Below are 19691 nucleotides of genomic sequence, written 5' to 3'. Positions count from 1 at the left end.
CTGCGATTCTGATGTACGATCACTTCACACCAATTGTCTTAAACAAGCAGGTAAAATTTCTTTCAAAATTAATTTTAAATAAAAAATTGTTTAATTTTAACATGGAGGGTTTCTTTAATGGTAACATGCACCATGTTAAATGGTGAAGATTAAAATAAACTTCACTGGTAATATTTACAAATAAATTAAATGAGTAACAAAAAAACTAAACCTTCAACTGCTTACGATGCAACGGCTGAGTACTTTACAATAATCCCATTGGATCATGCAAAAGGCAAGCCAAGTAGCAGCAAATTACCCAAGCTCTATCAACCTGCATTTCCATACTCTGGGGGTATATTCCCTTTAGAAAGCGGAAATTTAGAACTTTGTCAATAAGACTTAAAAGACTAAGGACCTGCCTGCTCATATCCTGCTGCTCCTGTGTCAGGCCAATTGGAACATTTTGCATGAATGGTGGCAGTTTCAAGGGTGGACTTATTCCACCATCTAGTTCTTCTTGTGGTTGGCCGTCCATCACCTTTGTAGCTATTCCAAAAGGTAAGCTAGATGAAAAAGTAATGAAACCATTGGCAGAGGCTATGGCATATCCACGTCGTAAATAATGGTTTCTGCATGGGTGTGTAGAAGCTGCTTTAACACGATCCTTTGCTTGGACTTCAAAAAAAAGATCTGTGCACTCCAGAATTGTACAGTTCAGGCCTTGATGTTGTATATTTCTTTTTGGTTCGAAAGGGTCAAGGTATCTCGAGCTGTACAGAATTGGAATCTGGGAAAACGAGAAACATACTGCTATTACTAGGTGATTAGTGAATTTATAAGACTGGCACATTTTCTGAGTTTACATGAAGCTTCAAATAATGACTAGATAGCTTGGCATCACTACAACCTAGTACATAATCCTTTGTAGATAGTTCATGCTAAAACTGAACCGCTCATGGTAAACACAAATTTAAATAAAAGTGCATGCAAATTAATTATATATGATGCTAGTAGAATGGCTAGAAATGTATTATATAGAACAAAACCTGGAAATTAAAAATAAAAAAATGGTTGCTTACCTATCACTTTGTGGCACAGAATTCCTCCTAGAGGGGGTGTCACTGCAAGTACTGAACACATGGTGTGATATTGCTGTGGTTAGCATATCACATTTGCTAGAGTAATCTATAAACAGGGTGACAAATGTCACTCTATGCCGATGCACTGGCAAGGAAGTGCATGTTATTATGAAAGATTGACCTGTCTGGGGGACGTATCACCAGCATGGTCAATGGTGCATTATGGGTGTTGTACACTGGAAGGAGTCAAGTAGTTTATTAGTATGTTAACCATAAAGCATGAATGATGTACATACCACCGTATTTTGAGAAGTGGTATTAAAGGTGTATTTGAGCCTCCCCCCACATACTTGTGTGTGTAGATATAAAGGGATAACTTACCTATAATTCAGCAGGCAGACAGTACCACTCTGAAGCTACACTCCACCTGCTTTACAGATCAGTACTGATAATTTCTTGGCCATTAGAATGATTCTTGTAGAGAAGCATTGGTAGGCAGATTACATGAAATCCAATGCTTCTCTATGAATATAAGTATTGCCTCTGATTTATGCTTGGATACAAAGCAATTAGGAAAAACACACTACCGGCTATTTGATTGACAACTGAAATTATATAAAGTGTGAAAGAGGGGACACTCAACTGAATTTAGAGGGCTCGTTCAGGACATGCTCATTTCAGTATTCAGACCATGGCTTTCAACAGATCTATTATCAGGCCCATGCCTTCTTAGGAGCAAATTAACCACAAGGCAATACAAAGAATGCTTTTTAAGTGGATGTTAGATATCAATTGCAAGCACTTTCCTATTTAAGAATCCACTGTTCTTTCCTAACTGGAATTTAGGCCCTTTAACGCTATATCTGTTGTCCAGATGAGCAATGACACTAGACAGACATCCTCTTTTATCTACAATTGATCATGGAGCCTTTAAGAATTGCCATTCCACAGTCGCTGGACATATGGGGCATCACAGTAGGGTATTAAAAATATATATTTATAAATTCTTGCTCTTTGCAAAATGCATCAAGTTCCTAAACAAGATTTAGAATTCATGAAGGATGTAATGCACATCTTTATCTGGCCGGGTGGGATATTGTCCAGAGCTTTACTGCACAAACTGAAATAATCAGGAAGTTTGGTGCCTTTACCATTGATTCATTTACTGTCCAGTCCTCAAGTGGAGTTTTGTTCTGTGTCCACTTCTCTTAAATTAATAAATTTTGCAATGTGCATTAAAAAAAAAAAAAACATAGTGTAAGCAGGATTTTACTTTTCTGAAGAGGGATAATAATAAATTAAGAGACTGGGCAAGCAGGCGGCATATGAGATTTAAAGGATCACTAAAGGAACCCAAACCATTTCATCTCAATACAGTTGTCTGGGTGCCGTGGCCATGTAGTTTTAACTATGCAATGTAAAACAGTTTTTATAAGAAATTACTGTCATGGCAAGGGTGCATAATTTATTATTACACTATGGAATATTGTCCTTTAATGTAATTTGTGTAGTAAATGGCAGAGATGGTATTGTCGAGGTCAACAGGGGTTACATCTTTTGAAGCTGGGATCCCCACAGAGGTCAGATGACAGAAGGGGTAGTATGAATGGCATAGCAATGTGAAAAGGAATTTACCATATGGATGTGAAGTAATCAAGTCTCTGCAAGGTGTGAGGTTCTACACTTAGAAACAGTCTGAATGTCTCTTCATCCATTTGGCATGTACCTTGTAAGTGATAGTTCAAGCCTTGTTCCAGTATCATATCCAAAGGAAAGACAACAACATTCATATTTACCCCACAGAATAATAATTAAGCCTCATCTTTGTTATATTTGGAATGTGGCAAGCACCATCTTCTAAACAAGTCTAGACATAAGTGGCCTAACTTGATCATAGGGGAAGAAATTGTGGTGTCCATCCTATCGGATCGCAAGGCCGGCATGCAACATATGTATAGAATGGGAAAATAATAAATTCATAGAGGCAATTATTATTTCTGTGGTGGGTACATAAGAGAAGATAGAACCAAATGTTTTCATTTGGATTGATGTGGGTCTGGACACAAGAGGGTGGTCACTTAGTATCTCTACAGATGCGCCTTAACTCCACCTCTGGGTGAGGCGTGGTAATCCACAGGGTATATCTCTAATGATCCTGAAGGGTGCTCATGTACTTGCTTAGGGGTCAGAATCTAATTCTAAGTGAGTCACCATCTTTTCCTTGCCAGAGACCCCCTGGACAGAAGTTGTACTTTGAAAACCTAAGTGAGTAATTAGGACTTCTGTATTTTATCCTTTTTGTTTTTATCGGTTGTTGGTGTAAATCATTTTTTTATCATATATTTTTATATGCACTGTGACTAATTTTTGCTCATAATAAACATTAATTTATTAAGTTCTGCATTTGTCTGGTTAAGAATCACGTTACCTGAAGATACTAATTAGTAGTTTTTCAATTCTTTACATATTGTGCTAAGTAATATTTGGTGGGTTTTATTATTGATTTACCTGGGGGACCAAGTCACCCCATTTATAAATTGTCTTGGTGGTGGCAGCGTTAAAATAGTAATAGTTTTATTATTATGTTTAAGTGTAGACAAAATAGTGAACTTTAACCCTTTCACCACCACAACTAAGTCACGCAAACTCTTGGAGTAGGGTGCGTTCGTGACAATTACAATGTATCCATAGAGTAGCATTCCATTGGTGCAGAACAGCATTTTGCTGCGCATGCGCACCAGCCTCCCGCTGTTTCCATTTGAAACATTGCAGTAAGGAGTGAATGATGAGATCAGCCAAGTAGGCAGAATAGCGAGGCAAAGGCTGAAAGGTAAGTCAGTCTCATCTTTCAAACCCACACACACCTATAGTATCCCTTTAAATAACAAGATGAAGTTATAATCTGACCTTTTGTAAATCACTCCACCTGCACAGTGCAATATTGGGAACCTGAGGGAGGAAACGGTTCTTAAAGGTGGGAAATTATCTGTCATCAGTTTCTGTACAGAATTTTCTTCCTGAAGAGATTATTTAAAAATCTTTACAGAATCTGATAGATAATCTCTTCAGGTAGAGAAATCAGTACAGAATCTGATAAATATTCTCTTTGGGCGGAGAAATCAGTACAGAAAAAGATGAATAAAAAGTGAATGCTTTTCTAAAATAGTTTGACTACTTACACTGTGGTGTCGCCAGAGTGCCTCTGGCACCATGCCCACTACAGCCTGCTGAAGTAGTGGAGGTGGGAGGCGCCCTCCACATTAAAGTCTCCAGTGAGACAAGACTCACATTCGTGAAAAGTTGGAAGGGCACAGATTCTGCTTTTACAATTGGTCTAGTTAAAAAAATGTCAACAACGAAAAGATGACTGTTGACCTCTGACCTTGGCACCTCACCATATTTTTATAATATTTGGGACTCATGGATTGAGACAAACTTGGACTTTCTATTTCAAAGTGTGCTCATAGATGTAAAACTATTGAATCTTTTATTATTTACCTTTTTTTCCTCCTACCCCTTAGCTTCTTTCACCACTTCCTACTATTCTTCTTGCCTTCATGAGACCAAATGGTCCCAGTGTATTATCTTATTGTTAATTACCTTCACTGTAGGTACCCTTTATTTTTGCTTTTATATGAATTCTCATTTGTACATTTGGTTTGCACTTTTGTCAATTTTATTTAAACATGCTGCAATAAAAATTAATAAAATAAAAAAAAAGTGGAATCTCAAATGACCTAATCATTGTTTACAATTGATCTTACCTGTGTAAGTCGTGCATGTAAAAGCTCTGTCCAGTTTAACCAGTACCGAGAAACTGTGGATTCTGACACTCTGAATCGAAAGGCTAGATCTTGAAGCAATAAGCCAAGGCGTAATCGAGTAAGAACCAAAAGTAGTTGATCCTCTAAGTTCAGGGCACTTTGAGGTCCTACCTCTGTTCTTTTCCGAATTTTGCCAGTACATAGTTTTGGGTCAGCAGTGAGAAAGCCAAGAAAATCGTTGAGATGCTCATAACCATCAAAACCTGTATAGAAACGGACCCACTTGTTTTCATTTTTTATGCTGTTCATGCAGAAACGGATTTCTTCTCTTTGGCTTTCCTGATCCTTTACTTGCTGACCTAAATAAAGAACTGTCCCAGAACTTTTGGCCAATTGTTCTTGTAGATCTTTATTTTTCTTTTCCAATATTTCCTTTTCGCAGTGTAAATTCCTAATTTCTGATTCCAGTTGAGAAATTTGTTGGCCCATGTTAGCTATCAACATCCACCGATCATTTTCCAGCTTCTCCTTTATTTTGGAAACACAAAAGTAAGGTTAATAGAATTGTACTAAGGCATTAGTTTCACATTTTCAAGACTAAACCAATCACAAATATTAAGAGGGTGTAAACTCTCCCAACAAGGTTTTATACTACAAATAAATAATGGACAGTCCTACTTTAACCCCTTAAGACCGCAGCCAAACGTACAAGTTGTGAACCAAAAAAAATGTAAACAAACCACAGATTTTGACTATATGTCTGTTCAACAATCATTTACCTCTTTCATATTTAATGCACCCACACTTATTATATATCATTTTATTCAGGGGAAACAGGGCTTTCATTTAACATCAAATTTTTAGGTATGGAACATAACGTAATATGAATACAATATAAAAAAATGAGAGAAAATACGATTTTTTTAAATTTTCTTAGTTCTATGTGACATTCTAACTGTGAATGTCATAATACTGTTTGCTTTTACTGCAATAAAATACACATATTTGTATTCAGCGATGTCTCACGTGTAAAACAGTACCCCCTATGTACAGGTTTTATAGTGTTTTGGGAAGTTACAGGGTCAAATATAGCATGTTACACTTTTCTGTTTTTTCACATTGAAATTTGCCAGTTTGGTTACGTTGCCTTTGAGACTGTATGGTAGCCCAGGAATGAAAATTACCCCCATGATGGCATATCATTTGCAAAAGTAGACAACCCAAGGTATTGCAAATGGGGTATGTCCAGTCTTTTTTAGTAGCCACTTGGTCACAAACACTAGCCAAAGTTAACGTTAATATTTGTTTGTGTGTGAAAAATGCAAAAAACTAATTTGAAAGCCAATTTTGGCCAGTGTTTGTGACTAAGTGGCTACTAAATAAGACTGAACATACCCCATTTGCAATACCTTGGGTTGTCTACTTTTGCAAATGGTATGCCATTATGGAGGTAATTCTTATTTCTGGGCTACTATACGGTCTCAAAGCCAACGTAACCAATCTGGCGAATTTCATTGTGAAAAAACTGAAACGCAAGCCTTATATTTGACTCTGTAACTTTTGAAAACACCATAAAACCTGTACATGAGGGGTACTGTTATACTCAGGAGACTTTGCTGAACACAAATATTTGTGTTTCAAAACAGTAAAAAGTATTACAGCAAAAATATCGTCAGTGTAAGTGCCATTTGTGTGCGAAAAATGCAATAAATTTTACTTTCCCTGACGATATCATTGTTGTAATATATTTTACGGTTTTGAAACACAAATATTTGTATTCAGCGATGTCTCCCGAGAAAAACAGTACCCCCCATGTACAGGTTTTATAGTGTCTTGGAAAGTTATAGGGTTAAATATAGTGCTAGCAAATTAAATTCCCTATACTTTCGGCCTGGGTTGTTAGGCAGGTCCTACAAATTGTAATTAATAAAAGGACCTAATTATGTAAAATTATTACATAAATATATATGTAAAATTATTATATATACACGTGTGTATATATATATATATATATATACGGTATATATATATATATATATATATATGTATATATATGTATATAATTTTACAATAATTTTTATTTATATATAGGTATACATATAGTGATGTATACGTATATACTTAGGTATATACATATATATATTATTTCGTTCTACGTGTATTTTGATATCTATATATATATATATATATTAATATCAAAATACAGTTAGAACGAAATTACACACATATATATTTTTAATTATTATTATTATTATTTTTTTTACGTATTTACATATTTTTTTATTATAATATATATATATAATTATAATTATGTATATATTTAATCAATATCCTTCTACGTGTATTTTGATATTAATATATATATATAATTATATATATAAATATTAAAATACACTTAGTGTATGTGTAAATGTGTGCGTCTATATATATATATATATAGTGTTCAAGTAGAAATTGTAGCCGTATTAGTCCAGTGATGTAGATGTAAAAAACAGATAAAATTCGTATCTTGTAATACCTTTTTTATTGGACTAACAAAATTTTTTAGTGACAAGCTTTCGGGATAACCTCCCTTTCTTCAGACTTGAGAAAGGGAGGTTATCCCGAAAGCTTGTCACTAAAAAATTTTGTTAGTCCAATAAAAAAGGTATTACAAGATACGAATTGTATCTGTTTTTTACATCTATATATATATACTTAGATCATATATATAATATATATATATATATATATAAATGATCTAAGTATATTTTATTTTTAACTTTAATTATTATTTTTTTTTACTCTAAGGGGTTAAGAGGGGAGGAGAGGGGCAGAGACAGTGTCAGCCAGTGATTTTACATGCCTGTCACTGTGATCACCTCCTGCAGATCGCGGTAATTGGCCACAGGGGGAGTGCCTGGGTGGCCAGGCATGCCCCCCACCACGATCTGCAGGGGGATCCTGCCTGCAGTTACTATGGGTCAGCCAATAGGCTGACACATAGTAACTCTGATCGCAGGGACAGGCTGTCACTGCGATCAGATCGCAGGGAGAGGCTGTCTCTGCATTCAGATCGCAGAGACAGCCTCTCCCTGCGATCATACTCTGCAGATTGCGGTCACTGACCGCAGGGGGACTGCCTGGGGGGCCAGGCATGTCCCCCGACCGCGATCTGCAGAGTGAAAATGCGTCCGGCTCCATGTGTCAGCCGATTTTAAAATCGTCTGACACATGGTAAATACCGATCGCAGTGACAGCCTGTCATTGCGATCGGAAGCTGCAGACCGCGGTCCCCAGGCACAGGGGGGCTGCCTGGGGGGCCAGGCATGCCCCCCGACCGCGATCTGCAGCGGCCATGTGCCGCCGGCCACGTGGGGGGTAAGACCGCCCAGGACGTACCATGCCGTCCTGCGGCGTTTAGAGCCGGCCAATTAAGGACGGCATGGTACGTCCTGCGGTCTTAAGGGATCAAAACAAAATGTAAACAAAAACTGGAATGTGCGCTATATGTCTGTTCAACCGTAATTCACCTCTTTCATATTAAGTGTACCCACACTTATTATATATCATTTTGTTCAGGAGAAACAGGGCTTTAATTTCTCATGAACTATCCATATATGAAACATAATTTATTATGATTAAATTATAAAAAAATGTGAGAAATTAAGATTTTTTAAAAAATGTTTTAGTTCCGCCTGACATTTTTGCAGTAAATGTCATAATACTGTTAACTTTTACTACAATTAAGTGCACATATTTGTATTCTGCAATATCTAACAAGTACAACAGTATCCCCCATTAACAGATTTTACGGTGTTTTGGAAAGGTACATGGTCAAATATAGTACATTCCATTTTTCATTTTTTTCACATTAAAATTTGCCAGATTAGTAATGTTACCTTTGAGACTGTGTGGTAGCCCAGGAATGATAATTACCCCCATGATGGCATACCATTTGCAAAAGTACACAACCCAGGGTATTGCAAGTGGGGTATGTCTTTTTTAGTCACAAACACTGGATTATCTTGATAAAGACCCCTGAAGGGTCAAAACGTTAATCTAAGGTTGATAAACACTTTATAATACATTATTGGAAAATCCAAGCGAGTGTTCCTGTCTTACTTTGTTTATCTATTGGCCTGGAGGCACCCGGGTAATATTGTTTTGATTTATTCGTTTTGGGTTGAGTGTCTATATACACACACACACACACACACACACACACATATATGTAACGTATATTAGTAAGAGATTATATATATATATATATATATATATATATATATATATATACACATATACATACATACACACACACACATTTAATTTATTTTAACCCCTTAAGGACTTAGGACGGTTCAGGACCGTCATCTGCATTTTTCCATTGCCGACCGCTGACGGTCCTGAACCGTCCTAACTTTAAGATTTACTTACCCGATCGCCGTCGTTCCCCCGGCGGCGATCGGCATTGGTCCCGTTGTGAGGAGACTGCCTGCAGCCCAGACAGTCTCCCCATGGCAGATTAGGACCTCTGGGGCCATGTGTTCGCTCAACAGGGCGACCACATGGTCACAATAGGTGTCCATGTGTCTGCCTGCAGGGGGACTGTCTGTGCTGACATGAAAAAATTAAGTTAAAGTTAATAAAAAAAATAATAATTATATATGTGTATATATATATAAATGATATATAGACATATATTATACCTATATAATATATGTCTATATATCATATATATATATATATAATGTCATACTAAGTGTATTTTTATATTAATATGTACATATATTAATATAAAAATACACTTATAATTAAATTACACACGTATATATATATAATATATATAATAACTATATATATTGTATTTATATATATAATTATAAAATACAAATAATAAGTAATTTAAAATTAAAAAAATTAAAAATAATAATAAAAATTTAAAAAAAAAATATATATCTATACGAAATTTTATTCTAACTGTATTTTGATATTAATATATATATATTTATATCAAAATACACTTAGAATGAAATTGTATATATATCTATGTATATATAAATAAATAAATAAAAAGAATACGGACTATTCATATGTCCATATACAAAATTGCATAAATAATTATATAAATATACACGTAGACTTCAAATATATAAATATGCATATATATTTAAATTCCATGTGCGTATTTATGTAATATTTTTACATAATTAAGTTATTTTATTGATTGCAATTTAAGGGACCTGCCTGCCAACCCAGGCCGAAAGTCCAGAGAATTTAATTTGCTATCACTGTATTTTACCTTGCAACGTTCTACGACACCCTAAAACCTGTACATGGGGGGTACTGTTTTACTCGGGAGACTTCGCTGAACACAAATATTAGTGATTCAAAACAGTAAAATATATCACAGCGATGATATTGTCAGTGAAAGTTACTTTTTTTTGCATTTTTCACACACAAACAGCACTTTTACTGATGATATAATTGTTGTGATACATTTTCCAGTTTTGAAACACTAATATTTGTGTTCAGCAAAGTCTCCTGAGTATAACAGTACCCCCCCCATGTACAGGTTTTATAGCGTTTTTGAAAGTTACAGGGTCAAATATATGGGTCAAATATTTTTACATTAAAAATGGCCAGGTTGGTTACGTTGCCTTTGAGAGCGTATGGTAGCCCAGGAATGAGAATTACCCCCATGATGGCATACCATTTGCAAAAGAAGACAACCCAAGGTATTGCAAATGGGGTATGTCCAGTCTTTTTTAGTAACCACTTAGTCACAAACACTGGCCAAAATTTGCGTTCAATTTTGTTTTTTCACACACAAACAAATATGAACGCTAACTTTGGCCAGTGTTTGCGACTAAGTGGCTACTAAAAAAGTTTGGACACACCCCATATTGAATACCCTGGGTTGTCTACTTTAAAAAAAATATGTACATGTGGGGTGTTATTCAACGATTTATGACATATATGTTACAATGTCACTATTGATACATTTTAAAAATGTATGTTTTGAAACCGCAATATCCTACTTGTACTTATAGCCCTATAACATGAAAAAAAATAGCAAAAAGCATGTAAACACTGGGTATTTTTAAACTCAGGACAAAATTTTGAATCTATTTAGCAGTTTTTTTCATTTGCTTTTGTAGATGAGTAAAAGATTTTTACATAAAAGTCAAAAACCATGTATTTTTTTCAGTTTTTCATCATATTTTTTCATTTTTTTAAAATTAAATTACATGAGATTATATAAATAATGGTATGTAAAGAAAGCCCCTTTTGTCCTGAAAAAACCAATATATAATTTGTATGGGAACAGTAAATGAGAGAGCGGAAAATTATAGCTAAACACAAACACCACAAAAGTGTAAAAAGATGCCTGGTCGCAAATGTACAACATCGCAAAAACAGTCCGGTCCTTAAGGGGTTAAACATGTTTAATATTTTTTTTTTTACACTACCCACCAGCCCACTACCCACTGCCAGCTATTGCAGCCATGTGATCACTCTTTGAGTGTTCTACCCTAATTGTACAGCGCTTCGGAATATGTTGGTGCTTTATGAATGCCAGTAATAAATGAATAAGACAGACATGCGTCCATCAAGTTCATTTTTTCTCACATTTCTTTATGCGGTTGATCCAAAAGAAGGCATAAACACCCAGTTTGAAGCACTTCCAATTTTGCAACAAACTATGAAAAATTTCCTTTTTGATTTCCGAATGGCAGTTAGATATCTTCTTGGATAAAGAAGCTAAGACAGTTAAAATATATAATTGAAATTGACTCTCCTAGAGGAGCATGATCTTTCCTGTCCTATGTCATGTAGGAGCATTGGATGTGATTTAGGGTGCATTTTTATTTCCTTACCCTGTATGCCGGTCATATCCTGTATAAGGAACTTCCACTGTCACCTGACATAAAGTTCTCATCTCTCCTCTTTTGGTTGTTTTTTTGATAATCAATAGACTTACCATTACTGGTTCCCCATGACTCCCAGGTTGGTGCTATAAGTCCATGGGAGGTAATGGGATAATGGCAACAGTCTCCTTAATACAAACAGGTATGTAAATTATTTACATCTTTGTAAAGTAAATTAAACCTATATACCGTAGAACCCATCTTAAAAAATCCATCTCTTACAGTGTCCTCCCCTTCTTACTATCATAGCATATCCCTGCTCCCTTTTCTCTAAAGCATCTGGAAAGTCTTGTCTCTACCCGTCTGTCTTGCTTCCTTAATTCCAACTTTCTTCTTCAGTCTGGCTTCCGCCCCCTCCACTCTACTGGCCTAATTGCAGCTAAATCCAAAGGCCACTACTGTATACTAATTCTTCTTGACCTCTCTGCTGCCTTTCCCATGGTTGATCATGTTCTCCTTCTCCAAACTCTAAAATCACTTGGTCTCCATGACACTGTCCTTTCGTGGCCATCTCTCCCAACGCTCATTCAGTGTCTCCATTTCTAATGATACCTCCTCTCTTTGTCCTGTGTCGGTTGGAGCCCCCAAGGCTCTATTCTTGGCCCCCTTCTATTTTCTCTTTACTCTGCCTCTCTTGGGAAACTTATTACCTCATTTAGATTCCACTACTAACTGTACACTGATGATACCCAGATATCTCTCTCCTCCCCGGCCCTCTCCCCCACCGTCCTGCAACCCATCACTGCTTGCCTTTCTTCTTTTTCTGATTGGATGTCCTCCTGCTTTCTGAAACAAAATCTCTCCAAAACTGAGCTGATTGTCTTTCCACCTCATAATACTGATCCTCCTCTTTCTCTCTCCCTTCAAGTTGATGGTACCCACATCAGCCCATTCTTCCCAGTGCTCTGTCCTGGTATTATATTTGATTCTGGCCTCACCTGTAAGCTTCACATCAAGTCTGTTAGCAAATCCTGTTGATTCCACCTAAAAAACATTGCCTGCCCCTTTCTTTCCCAAAACGCTATTAAGGAGTTTGTGCACGCTCTAGTAATCTCTCACATTGACTATTGTAATTCTCTCCTAATTGGTCTTCCCAAAAGCTGAACTGCCACGCTACAGTCTGTAATGAATGCTGCCACCAGACTGATATTCCCCTCCAGTCTCTACTCTCACACCATAATCAGTCCTTACATTGGCTTTCTGTATCCTATAGGAGTCAATTTCAAAGTACTAATCCATACCTATAAAGCACTGAACAACTCTAGCCCCTGTTATATCTCTTCACTGATTCACAGGTATGCCCTTCCCGGTCTCTGTGCTCTGCCCAAAACTGACTTTCTCCTGCCCGCTGCTCGCACCCATAAGGCCAACTCATGCTTGTAGGACTTCCTTTGGAATAACCTGCCTACCACCATCCGACTCTCCCCCAATCGTTTAAAAAGTACCTCAAAACCCATCTCTTCAGGAAAGCTTATGGCCTCCCAGAGAAACCTCCAGCTCACATACCTGTCCCTTGCTATCAACTAGAGGGCAGCACTTTATTCTGCTCCAGCTCTGCCTCACTACCTTCTTTGGTTGCTTTATCCTGTCCTATTGTGTTTATAACCTACTTCCTCTAGACTGTAAACTCGTTTGAGCAGGGTCCTCATCAACCTATTGTTCCTGTAACAAATTTGTAATAGTCTAATTTATTGTTAAATCTTCTCCTCTTATAATATTGTAAAGCGCTACAGAATATGTTGTCGTTATATAAATACCAATGATAATAAGAATATATAATGCTAAAAAAGGAAGACTACAATTGCATTGCTTATTGTCATAGTTGCATTATCAATGTCACGATTCTGGGAACCTAACACGCTAACACACACACAGAAAAGGTGCAGTACCGGACCTTAGAGTGGCCGGGCTAAGCACACAAAGAATAGTCAGGAGACAAGCCGAGTAAGGGGAACCAGAAGACAGAATAACGAGAGACAAACCGATGTCAAAGGGTAGGAGAAAGTCGCAAGGTCGGATAAACAAGCCAGAGAGTACGTAACCAGAGAGAAACACAAGTAGAACAGCAATACTAGAAAGCAAAGACCACAAAAGGGCAGAGAGAGACAGGAAAGGTAAGTATTTAAACCCAATGATTAATTATGATTGGATAATTTCCAATCAGAACTAACAATCACACGTGGGAGATATCTATACTTCCCACTGTGATTGAGGCACTGTGCCTTTAACGCCGGGCCAGGTGGCTGACCCCGGCGTTTACAAAAATGGGCGGTCTCCCAGCGTGCAGCGTCATGCATGCTGCCGCTGGGGGACGAAGAGGAAGACGCGGGCGGCATCCGAGGCTGGGAGGATGCCGATCGCCGAGCGTACAGCGAGAAGCGGACCGCGGATGGCTGGAGGGTGAGTGCCGCGAGCGGACTGCAGCCTCCCCTTGCAGCCGCCCGCGGGATATTGACAATCAAAGCTGCAATTTTACCCACTCTCTACTCTGCTGTTTAAATTCTGCACATTAGAAAGAGGGGTACTTTTCTCTATTGGATGTGGCACTACCATGATACTGATTAATTAAATCTAGTTGCCTTGTTCTTACTAGTTGTCACTATTGAAAGCTGATGTGAAAATGCATATTTTGCATATTTGTATATTTGCATATTTTTTTGTGACCCGAGGAGTATCCAACTGCCTTGAAGAGTAGATCACCCTTTGTATTCCACAATCAGATGCTACCACTTATAGAATGTTACCTAGATATGGCTTTGCAATTAAATACACAGACCTTCAAGTGACAGGACCACATTCAAAGCGATTTGGCCCATTCTAAACAAATCACTTTTCAATAACTGTCCTATTTCTTGCACATTGGAAGAAAATATAGCAAAGGCCAAAAAAATATTTATAAGAAACAGGTTTTCAATTACCTGTAGTTCTTGACATTGCTTCTCTTTATCGTCCAATGATTCATGCAGTGAAAGGAGGAGCTGGTTCTGATGGTATGAGGTTTTCTTTAACTCCTTCACCATTTGTTTCAAAACTGTAGGGTCATCCGGCACACAGTAATCTCCATGGTCATGTGTTATACATTTACTAATCTCTCCAAGACCTCGGCGTGTTTCTTCACTCACTTTTTCCATTAACTCAGCTGCCAATACAAGGTCTCCAATGCTGGACTGAACTTCTGCTAATGAATATGCACAGAAAGAAAGCACTTTAAATGTGTTTAGCATGCACAAAGACTAAGATTATTTATGCAAAGGCAAAGAGAGAGAAGAGTTACCCTGTAGCCATGGAATTACTTGGGTAATCTTTCCTATTACCCAAGTAATTCCACACCCTCTGCTGTAGATAGAACTTCTCACACAAAGGGAACCATGGATGTTTTAAATGTAGCCTGGTTTTAACATTGAAGGGGCGATTTAAGTATCACAACCACAATAGTCTGTTTTAGTGGATACTTTTCCAGTAGACTGTGGGTGGAATCCCAAGGTTCTGTGCCAAATTGTTTTCTAGCAGTTTTCCAAAACGCTGGAATCCACCTGGCTTGGCCCATTATTAGCCACATTACTAATGCAGTATTTACACTTCCACAATAACAATACCAAATTCATCCATATTTGGATGGCAGTGATAGGCTGACAGTGTCTAAGATTCATAATCATGTGTTCCAACTAGTACTTCTGGGAAGAAAGACCCATTTCTAAACAGGCACTCTAGGCACACACGTTAGGTACTATGTGCACGTTTTGCTTCATAAGTCTAGGTTTCTGCCACTCCTTACCAATCTGCAGTGTTTCTGTTTTGCTTGAAATTGACATGGACTAGAGTTGACCCATTTTGTAACGCATTGTCCATTATTTTCTCTATTTGTATCCTAGCAATTTGACTAACAGTGTAAAAGGGTAACATTTTTCTCTGCCCTGAAGTGTACCTTGTCATAAGCCTATGATAAATTCAGTTTAAAGAGACACTATATGCACTAAAACAATTTAGCTTGTTGAAGCAGTTTTGGTGTACAGATCATGCCTCCAGGTCCAACATTACCATTTTCTAGTGTAAATAAGACATTCACCTGGGGCACTGGGCGATGCTGTGAGGAGCTTAGGGAGATCGTTAGATCTCCTTGACTACCCACAATATTGTTGATAAAGTTCTGTTCCTGTGTGTTCTTTTCATAAAGATACTGTGCTTACTATCTTACAAATCAGGGCTCAGTCGGAATACGATGTCAATATAGCCTGGTCACACTCAGATTCATAAAGAGAGGCAAAGGGGTATTGAGCGGTCAGAAGTCTTATGAAAGGGGAGCCAGGGGCATCAGATGTCACCTGGTCAGATGGGGTACCATCCGGCATATCTACAATAGATAAGGCTATTTGTGATGCAGCTCATAATACATATTCATACAGTGATAGATGCAGTCCAAAGTGGCTTCCATCTATCTCTGTTTTACGCCCACCTACCCATCGCTTTTTGCGTGCCCCTGGCTACTCATACTATCAGCAAGTGAAGAGATTGCCTGTTCTTTCTGCTCCCAGGTCTGGTCATTGACCTGAGTCATAAGAACCAGATTGAGGTTCTTTACACACAGTTACTAGGGCAATGTATGTATGGGTCAATGTCTGTGTGCCAGGGACTGTTTTTATGTGTCATTGTGTATCCCCATCCCAGGTACCATCTCTCAGTAAGTGTATAGGTAAGAAGCAGGCAGATGGGCTTTGCATAGCATGGAAATCTAAACTTTTTGTGGAGGAGGTGATTGGGAGGCACAAATAAAACCTCATGACCTTGATTTGCCTCTGGAAGCACTGCAAATCTAAAGTAGCCCGCACTGCAGCCCATATACCCTATCTCCATGGAAAGTCGTCTACCATCAGTATGTTTTCCTAATTGTGAAGGGGGAGTGTAATGTGGATGGCAAGTGTGTAATGTGGATGGCAGGCTTGTAATTTAGATACCTGGGAATGTAATGTGGTAGGAAGAAGGTGTGTAATGTAGTAAGGAGGGGGTATGTAATGTGTCAGGGGAGTTGTATAATCTGGAGGGGGACGTGAAATGTAAAGAGGCAAAGATGGGAAGATAAACAGAAAAAGAAACTGCCTAATGTGAAGATGTGATGTCTATTGAAGGAGTGGGGAGAGGGAGATGTCTAAAATGGCAGATAATTGAGCAGTGAGGCTACATCTATACACCAAAACCACTTCATCAAAACTATTTTGGTGCTTAGAGTGTCCCTTTAAAGATGTATGGCTTGCCAGAGCTTAGGTTTTCTGTATGGAATGCAATAAATTCAACCTCCTCTCTTAGATAGGTGGGATAAGAGGGCCAAAACACATGCTGTGCTGAGACAGCAAGAGGTATGTCCTCCCAGATACATAGATTTTTCTCTTATCATACCTGACATTGAGCATTCTTTCTGAGCAGCAGAAGTCACCATGTTTATGGCCTGCCTGGTAGATGCCATTCGACTTTAATGCAAACCACAGAACAAAAAAAATGATATTCTCTAATCTTACCCACTTCATCTTGAATTTGTCGAGAGCAACGCAATTCTTTTTTCTTAGTGCGCCTTCTATCATTTCTCTTTTTCAAAACTTTAGACATCCTCCTTTTGGAGGCGTTCTTTTCTTCCTGAGATTCTTGTTCTTGTCCTAAATCAAGAGCAGCAATACTGATAGGTTCAATGTCCTGTACAGAGAAACAAAACATGTTCAAGAACAAACATTTAGAGAAACAGGTTTCTGTTCCTAACAGCTATATTTTAGGTGTCTCTTTTTAGACAATATGACCAGTTTACATAATTTTGTTGACACAGTTATCTCCTGCTCATTTCATGTGAATTATTGTCTTTATTAGTGGTGGAATTTACATCTAGAATACTCCTTAGGTTATCACTTGGTGACTGAGTAACCCATGATGTATACGCTTGAAAAATGTTATGGTATATTGCGGCTGGGATTAGAAATGCTTTCTGGAAGGGAGAAGATGAGGAGCATTTTCCACCTTTTTGTTCTCCAGTGCCATGCTCAGGCTGAAGACAAGTCCAGCTCAGCTTATAGTCTGGAGCAGTACAGTCTGAGAGATAGAGAGAATATGATGTCACATCATATCCAGCCCCTCTCAGTGGTGAACTGCATGGTCTTTAAGCAAGAAGTGGTTCTATATCTGCTACAGCAGGCAGGAACAGATCACTTGCTGCAGATGCTTACCAAGGGAGATAGTTAGAGTCCTGTCAAGGTTTACAGCTCCTAACAAGAAAAGAGAGCAATAAGGGCAAAGTGCCTTGTGCCAACAATTCACTCATTATAAGTGGCAAGATGCTGCCTACCCTAATGGTCTGGCACTGGGTCATAGTGCTTAGAATATCCCTTTAACGCTTTCAGGACCAATGAAGGAACAATCCCATCATTATTAACCAACCGTTAAAGATCCTACCTCAAATCGAAATGCTGCACTCATTTAAAGGGAAACTCTAAGCACCAGAACCACTACAGCTTAATGAAGTGATCCTAGTGGAAAGAATGTGTCCCATCAGTCTGACAATAGTAAACACTGTCTTTTATGAGAAAAAATTGTGTAAACATTTGTCTCTAAGACACCTCTAGTGCATACCTCCAAACATTTCATTGATTCTAATTGGGAAGAATGAGCAATCCATGAGGGAGGCGTTGCCAGTGATGTGACACATGTCACGAACTACGCAATTAGGGCAGGTCTCTCCATTGACACAAACTGTTTGGCTGGACCCAATTGTGTGTCAATGGAGAGACCTGCCCTAATTGAGTAGTTCGGGAGCTGCCAAAACACTCCTAGTGCCCGCTACACAGTGCAAGGGCATCTAATGTTCTAATGATGCACTCGCACTGTGCAGCCCGGACACAGTTCCCTGGTGTCCCCAGATGTGGGACTCCAGGGTACGTACTGAAGCAGAACGAGGGCACAGGACCATGAGTTCAGGACTATCCGGCCGAAAGCAGGACTATTGGAAGGCATGCTTAGTGGTTGTCACTCAGGCGCTCTCTGTTGTGGTCCTATAAACTTTGCAAGAGACATTCAGCATGTCATGTATGCTGTGGGTGCAACTAGCCCTAGGCACCAAATTGCAGACATATCTGTATGTGCAGCGTGAGCAGATTCCTTGCTCCGTGGCCACTTCTAAAAGCAGAAGTCGTCATGAAGGTTGGAGTAACCCTTTAACTGTGGAAGGTTTGTGAGGAGTTGCAAATATTTAATCATGTCAAATTGTAATAGCACAGAATATTCTATTTAGGAGACAATTTGCAATATCAAAACATATAATTTGTCCTTAAGGGGTTAGACAAAATTTATTTGAAGCAAACATTAGACCCTTGTCCATAAATCTGTAAAGTAAATACAACAGATGACAACTTAATTTATTCAGCTAATACATTGCATTTCTTTATGAATCAGTCACAATAGATAATAGCTGTCATGATGTCAAGAACCTAAAAGCGATTGAACTAAATATCTATAAACCGCCTGGACCTGAATATGACACAAGATACCTGTGGATGCTGACAAGTGGAATGACAATTACTGCTGACGGACATAAGTGTCGAAACGTTTTTACCTATATTGTCATTGAGCCTGCTTTCACACCTCTCCAAGTGTGGCATGTTAAATGACTTACATAAGTTTGCTAAAAAATATTATTTACATTTAATATAAATTACAGGATACTGGATGCGCATCGTACTAGGAAACAGGAAGTTCACAACAGCCTCGTTCTGGATATAACATGGCGGACATGAACCTGCCCTATTAGTAAGCGTTTGCCAATATTAAACATGGCTGGAACTCCTAATTGTGTGGGCAGCGTGGGGCTATGTGAATGGTTAAGGAAATGGCAATATGTCGTATCCACCCAAAGGACCTGTGATGTTGCAGGAACCATGTGATCACGGAGGTCACGTGGTACAGAGCAAAACCGGAAACTCATA

At 38.2% G+C, this 19691-nt stretch overlaps 1 protein-coding gene across 2 annotated transcripts; it reads right to left on the bottom strand.

Moving 5' to 3' along the window:
• Positions 1 to 173: 173 nt before the first annotated feature.
• On the bottom strand, positions 174 to 19479 carry LOC134576700 (uncharacterized). 2 transcript variants are annotated; one of them, XM_063435409.1, is made up of 5 exons: positions 19409 to 19479; positions 17247 to 17418; positions 14655 to 14914; positions 4826 to 5353; positions 174 to 769 (listed from the first exon to the last, which is right to left on the bottom strand). In XM_063435409.1, the coding sequence occupies exons 2-5, from the start codon at positions 17332 to 17334 to the stop codon at positions 245 to 247; spliced, it is 1401 nt and encodes a 466-aa protein (XP_063291479.1). In that variant the 5' UTR covers positions 17335 to 17418; positions 19409 to 19479; the 3' UTR covers positions 174 to 244. The 2 variants fall into 2 exon arrangements, with proteins under 2 accessions (XP_063291479.1, XP_063291480.1); XM_063435410.1 differs by having other exon boundaries at positions 14655 to 14911.
• Positions 19480 to 19691: the final 212 nt, after the last annotated feature.

Source organism: Pelobates fuscus, chromosome 11 (genome assembly GCF_036172605.1).
Source record: "Pelobates fuscus isolate aPelFus1 chromosome 11, aPelFus1.pri, whole genome shotgun sequence".
In the NCBI taxonomy this organism is placed as follows: Eukaryota; Metazoa; Chordata; class Amphibia; order Anura; family Pelobatidae; genus Pelobates; species Pelobates fuscus.
The sequence above is the reverse complement of the archived record's forward strand: the minus strand, read 5'-3'. Positions and strand labels throughout refer to the sequence as shown.